This window comes from Quercus lobata, chromosome 5, assembly GCF_001633185.2.
Source record: "Quercus lobata isolate SW786 chromosome 5, ValleyOak3.0 Primary Assembly, whole genome shotgun sequence".
NCBI lineage: Eukaryota > Viridiplantae > Streptophyta > Magnoliopsida > Fagales > Fagaceae > Quercus > Quercus lobata.
Window position 1 is genome coordinate 56,058,196 of NC_044908.1, and position 6,712 is coordinate 56,064,907.

Genomic DNA, 6,712 nt, shown 5'->3' on the forward strand with positions numbered 1-6,712 from the left:
ATGGTAAACAAGGTAGAAAATCCAAACGCAAAGAGCTGATAATTCTCCCCTCTAAACTCGTAAGCCATTATGAACTTTAGAGATAGTAAGCATATGACACCTGCAATTGAAAAGGTTCTCAAAGGATATAGTCAGTGTATTAAATTTTAATTAATCAATTATGACTGCAATCAATTAAACCTTATTCCAACAAGTAAAAATAATCTTAAGAAAACTAACTTCAAAAACCTCCTGAACTTCAAGATCACAATGTATCTATAATCGATAATTGTACATCTCTCTCTCTCTCTCTCTCTGTGTTAAAGTTTTCCTTGACATGAAATTTTGACACAAACTAAGCCATAAATAAACTACTTCTCACCATTTCTAGATAGACCTCCCCAAAACCTTTTTTTTTCCAATCACTTTTCAGTTTCCATCCACACATCTTTGCAGTAGTAACCAAAAAGAGCCCCACCCAATAAAAATAAAATAAATTACAAGGTTGCAATTCATAGGATTAATTGGAATGAAATAAGAAAAAACAGAAAACAGCAAATGAATCATTAGGTAATGTAGACAATATATTGCAAAAATAAGGTTTGAATCAAATATTTAAGCCTGAAAGATATTGAATTTCATAGGAGGAAAAAAAAAAAAAGCTCTATAACACAGAAAGACAGTTGATTGAACTGTAGAAGTGCTTACTTTGTTAGTCTTAGCTAATTAGAACATAAGTCCAGGAAAAGACATCAAAGGTAACTTGTTATTAGTATCGTAAAGCTAAATAGCATCCACCACAAAGCCTGAACAAGATAAGAGCAATGAAAGAGCAACAAATTAGAGTGAGAAACCAAATAAGGCTCTTCTTTGAATTTACAAAGTACGGAGTTTTGACCAAAAGCCCAGAGCCAACTAATAATTTTATTTCTGTTTTCACTTTTTTATATTTCCTAATGACCTGAGCAATAAAAAGTTTAAACAGAGCAAGGTTTTTCAGTATGACCACTGGTTATGATGAGAATCATTGTCCTCAGTAAGTTTTAAATATGTGCGTTAGTTTTTAATTGGAAGTTTAAATATCTAATATTTCCAGACATCCAACTTTATTTAGATATGCTTCACATAATTCATGTAATTAATAAGGTAACATAATTAAGATATACTAATCTCCTTTCATTCTCTCACACACTTCACTCTACTCTAACCATGAATGTATTAAAATCCAAACCGACACAATGTGCTATTCACAAAAAGAAAATTTGGCAACTTTGTGAAACGAGTTAATGATTATATGGCAAAGGCCATTGGAATTAAGATATATAGTAATTAAGTGCTTTTCTTTTTATAAGTAATAATATTCTATTATATTAGTGGAGAAACATCGTGCATGAGTGTGCACACAAAGTTCCCCTACAGAATTACATGGTCCTTACGTATGAAGAGAGAGAAAATCAATAAATCTACAATAGAATTTATATCACTTGTGCCAAGGGCACAAGACCACTCAAACACTTATAAAAAGAGGGAATAAGTGTACTATGACAAAGCACATAAAATGGTTTTGCCCCTTTTCTTTACAAAGAGGCCTCATAAATTAGCACATGAGCAATGACAAATCAAGTTTAGGGAAATGAACACCAAATGGAACATTAAGAGTATGAATTCTCAAGAAAAGTACCTTATAAATCTGGATCCTTCATTCCGCTCTTCATCACTGATCCAAATTCTTTAGGAGGCCATATCTACATACAAATGAACATGTATCTATAACTTTGCAATGATATAATTAAACAGATTGACTCTGATATTTTCAGGATGATAATTATGAAGGGTCGAATATCAAACACCAACCAGTGACATTAAAGTCCTAGAGGTTATGACATAAGTGTGAACTTGATACATCTTGATAACAGTTTCAATCACCCACTCAAATGTTGGGGACAATAAGAATAATAATAACAAATGTTTCATTAGCTGTCCATACTTTCAAGACTTCAATTAAAGGCTATAACCAATGGCTTCTTGATGTGAACCCCGTCAAGAATAACGAGACCCAACAACGAAAGGGAACCCAAGATCGTTCTATGGACAAATTCAAATGGGAGACCTCGACCTGTTGTTTATGACAAAAAAGAACCTCGGTATAAGGAAGACGCCACAAACGCCACAAACGGTGGTGGAAACTCCGTTTGATAAGTTGAGATGAACGCCACGGGAATTCCCGATAAGTTCGAGTAGCTCTTCAAAGAACCAAAGAGAATAAACCTCACAAGTTTTATTAATAATATTTGAAAAACGTTTACAGACTTAGATGACTATTTAAGGGCTCCTTAAAATTTGACAGACAAGAAAATATATTTTAAAATAACTCCTAATTGATACCTAACCATATTAGGAATAAAGTTTGACCTAAAAAGCATTAAATGCACCTAAAAACAAGGAAATAAATCACCTAAACCTAGAATAACGTTTTTAACATAGACCCAAAATATTTTATGCCAATTCTTAGCCTTGACCGGATCCTTCTAGAACTTGAATCAAGGTGATGATTTTTTGTTGCCCACGTGGATCATGCTTAATGGACCTCCACGAATTTGCTTGAGCCCATAACTCTTGGATGAGTCCGTTGAGTACATCCTTGAACTTCTTTGCTCGTGCTCTTGTAACCGGCCCAATTGGTACTTGAACGAGATCCTTCGAAGCGATGCCTTAATCTCCATCACTTCTGCAACTGGCTGTCAACTTTATGCAATTATCCCCCTAGGCTTAGGACTTAAGAAACCAAGACTTTGACAATTTCACTGATTTTCATTAAGGTGAACCAGCCAATCAGAACATTAGCATTATAATTGTTAAACCATGAGTATAAAGTGAGCATATCTTATCAGGTTATTCACACATAGATCACATCAAATTCTCTTGTCCCAAATGCAATGATTTACCATGCACTTCATATGGATGCTGCGTAGAGTATGGACAAGTGCATTTTATGTGGAATCTCAACTATGTTGAATTGACTGCATAAATCCTTCTTTCAGTTGATGCTTCCTCATCCTATAAGTATTTTGTCCATCTTGTCTTGAATTGGTGAACTTCTAAAGCTACATAGAATTCATTACAAGACTGCATGTATGTTTTTCTTAAGTAAGTCTTGCATTGCCTCTCAAGTCTCATCCATCTTAGTCTTTATCCAGCTACTCTGAACTTTACTTGATAGCTTAGCATTCCATATATAACAATTGAAGTTGTACAAGGATTGCTATCAATGAAATTGATAAAATGAATATCAAGAACAAAGAACCATACAACAATCTTTTTACAAATTTCACCCATTCAGAACATCATATATACCCTTTCTTTTAAAAAAAATAAAAAAATAAAAAAAACACCTATTTAGAAATAAATTTTACAAGAGAATGATTTCCAGACAAAAAGCTTCAGATCCATCCAAACCATTCTGATCCAAAGTATCCATTCAAAACATAAAATGCATGTAGAAATTCATGCAATCATCCTCCTAGGCTTAGGACTTTAGAAACCAAGACTTTGCAAATTCACTGATTTTCATTAAGGTGAACCAGAACCAACCAACTAGAACATTAGCATTATAATTGTTACACCTGGAGTATAAAGTGAGCTATAAGAGGTTATTGGTGTTATTCACACATATATCATATCAAATTCTCTTGTCCCGAATTCAATGATTTACCATGCACTTCATATGGATACTGTGTAGAGTGTGGACAAGTGCATTTTATGTGTAATCTCAACTATGCTAAATTGACTACATAAATCCTTCTGTCAGTTGATGCTTCCTCATCCTAGAAGTTTTTTCTCCATCTTTTCTTAAGTTGGTGAACTTCTAAAGCTACATAGAATTCATGACAAGACGCATGTACGTTTTTCTTACATATGTCTTGCACTGCCTCTCATCCATCTCAATCTTTATCTAGCTACTCTGGGCTTTTCTTGATTGCTCAGCAATCCATATATAACAATTGAAATTGTACAAGGATTGCTATCAATTGAAATTGATAAAATGAATATCAAGAACAAAGAATCATACAACAATCTTGTTACAAATTTTACCCATTTAGAACACATATACCCATTTAAAAAAATAAAAAATAAAAAACTATTCAGAAATAAATTTTACAAGAGAATGATTTCCAGACAAAAAGCTTCAGATCCATCCAAACCATTCTGATCCAAAATATACATTAATTCAAAACATAAAATCCAGGTAGTACTTTTTTTTTTTTTTTAACCACCTCTGAAAATACTGATTCAGAACAAATATTGAATGTGCTAGAAATCTACACTATATCATCTTTTGAGGTTTCATTAATAAAGAATTCACACCACAATAGAGAAAAAAAAATGCAATGATCCATATAATCAAACACCATAACAAGACTTGAGACTTACCCCAAGTAACTATGAGGAAAAAATTTGTATAATTGAGGCTTACGATGAATCTTTAGTGAAGAGCAAGGGAAAAACAGAGATAAGATGGTTAGGATCACCACAGATAAGATGGATGGGTTGATCATGCTTGAAGGCAATCTGGATTTGGTGCGCTCAAAAGAAAATCCCACGTTCAGTGAATCTATCAAATTACGCTTCTTTTGATTGGATTTAAACCAAGAATTTGTCACCCCTGCAAACCCCTTTTTATTTCCCCCATTAGTTTGCGCCTTATTCTTTCTTCAAGCAAAACAAAGGAATTATAAAATTCCATTCCTCAAATTCCGGCTCTCCCTCAAATTCCCTTTCCAAATCCTCTAACCAAACACACAATAAAGGTATTAATTGGTTACTAATTTTTAGTAGTTCTTCACTTCTACTTATGACTTCTGTTTTGTATCTTTAGGCCCACCTATCCAAACATTCTTCAATGCTAAGTTATATCTTTATAGTTTCCATTTAATTTAACGTACATGCTAGTTCTATCAACTAGAATTTCAGAATGACATATTCTTAGGTTTCTCATCTTACTAATAAATCTTCCCTATTATTGATCCCTAAAAAAATTATCAATTAGAAATGTATCATCCATGATTTAGGCCTAGTAAATTCATCAAAAATCAATACAGAAAAAATGTACACTTAATCACATTATCTTTGACTACAAAATCAAATGCACTCATAGGAAATTAATTGAGCATCACTTTCAATTTGCCCCCAATGTAAATTGAAAGAAAATCAAAGGCGATTACTATACATTCCATTGCCAAAAGAACAAAATTTCTTAACAGAAAAATAACTTAAATTATACCCTCCTTTTGTTTTTTGGCTGGGACAAAGACAGTACAATTAACAGCATAAAAATTCAACATTAAATGGGCTAAAGAAAGAAATGTAGTCACCTTACAGAATACTTTGCCTTCAAGGAGGCCATAGGGAACAGGACCAAATTGTCTTGAATCTCTGGAATTATAGATGTTGTCTCCCTCTACCCAAACATGTCCCTTTGGAACCTATGACAACAATAACACTAGCTATAACAAAGCACAATCTATAACTAAAAGCATTAGCAACAAGATCCAAATTCCAAAAAAACCTAGAAAGCACGAACGCGACTGGAAGGGTGCCGCACCTGCGTCCGACGCGGGATGCGGTGTCCGATGCGGTTGCCTGCACGTTGGTGCCGAGTCTAAGTTTTTTTTTTTTTTTTCCTCAGATTCGGGCCAACTCGGCTCGATTCTCGTCGACGCGGCTCGATTCGCGCCGAATCGATTTCGATTCGCTCCGAACCGGGTTGATTCGGCCAGAATCGGATTGTATCGGCCATATCGGTTCGTATCGGCTGGCGACCGATACGGCCAAAACATGCCGGAAAAGGCCGAAATCTGCCTTGAATCTAGCCGGAAAATCTGAAATTCTCACCTCAGAGGCATATTAATGTGTTTCTTGCCTTCTTCTTTCTTTGTTTTGTGAATCAAAGCATAGTAATGTGTTTTTTAAAAATATTTTAATAGTAAAAATATATAGAAAATATAGATAAAAATATTTTTAATAATTTTTTAATCGCCGAGTCCCGCCGCACCCGTACCCTACTTTTTCAAAAATTGCCGAGTCCCGCACCCGCACCCGCACCCGAGTCCCGAAACGCACCCGTGCTACATAGAAAAAAAAAAGTTAAAGTGATGAATGATAATAGATATCACAATAGTGTCACATCTATCACTTTTCATGGGGTCGACAACATAGGTGACAGAATGAGACTCCAATCCCAACAAGCGCTTCACCATGACTTTTCGAGGAGATTTTTGAGAGCGTAAGAGGACAATATCTTCGGGGCCCACTTTGCCTAATTTGATGGAGAGCCGCTCTGCCAGGAACATATCGCCAGTTAGATTGAAGGTCGGGACCATGTTGGGACCGTAGGCCTGCAACCACTCAATTATTATCAGTTCTTCCTAAAACATGTTTAGTAAAGTTTAAGGAAAAAGGTTTTACAAGGGCAAAGGTGCAGAGGTAGGTGTTGGTGATGTGGAGGACGCAGAAGAACTTTGCCACTGCAAGGGTTTTTCCCGATGCTTCTTTCACTATGCTCTTATATTGTAAGTTCCACAGTCTCCCAACAAGCCCCACCATGTCTGATATCTCTCAGTGTCTCAAGCTAAGCTCTTTTCTACTTCAAAGTCCTGAGTTCCAATTTCAAAATATGATTAAGCCAACAGCTATGGATGAGTCTACTCACTCCGGTCTCCAGCAACCAACATTG

The 6,712-nt window shown here is 35.1% G+C and overlaps 1 protein-coding gene across 1 annotated transcript; it reads right to left on the reverse strand.

Moving 5' to 3' along the window:
• Nucleotides 1–711: 711 nt before the first annotated feature.
• LOC115988467 (mitochondrial inner membrane protease subunit 1-like) lies at nucleotides 712–6,712 on the reverse strand. Its single transcript, XM_031112041.1, has 5 exons — nucleotides 6,445–6,712; nucleotides 6,153–6,374; nucleotides 5,352–5,462; nucleotides 1,661–1,724; nucleotides 712–785 (listed from the first exon to the last, which is right to left on the reverse strand). Exons 1-4 carry the CDS (start codon nucleotides 6,580–6,582, stop codon nucleotides 1,662–1,664), a joined length of 534 nt encoding a protein of 177 aa, XP_030967901.1. The 5' UTR covers nucleotides 6,583–6,712; the 3' UTR covers nucleotides 712–785; nucleotide 1,661.

Bases quoted from the DNA above. Each gene is read 5' to 3' on its own strand.
- LOC115988467 (XM_031112041.1), bottom strand. From the start codon at position 6,582: ATGGTGGGGCTTGTTGGGAGACTGTGGAACTTACAATATAAGAGCATA. The intron at 6,375-6,444 runs GTAAAACCTTTT...GAGTGGTTGCAG, and splicing joins ACCTCTGCACCTTTGCCCTT to GCCTACGGTCCCAACATGGT. The intron at 5,463-6,152 runs GTGATATCTATT...TTGTTGTCATAG, and splicing joins GTGATAGATGTGACACTATT to GTTCCAAAGGGACATGTTTG.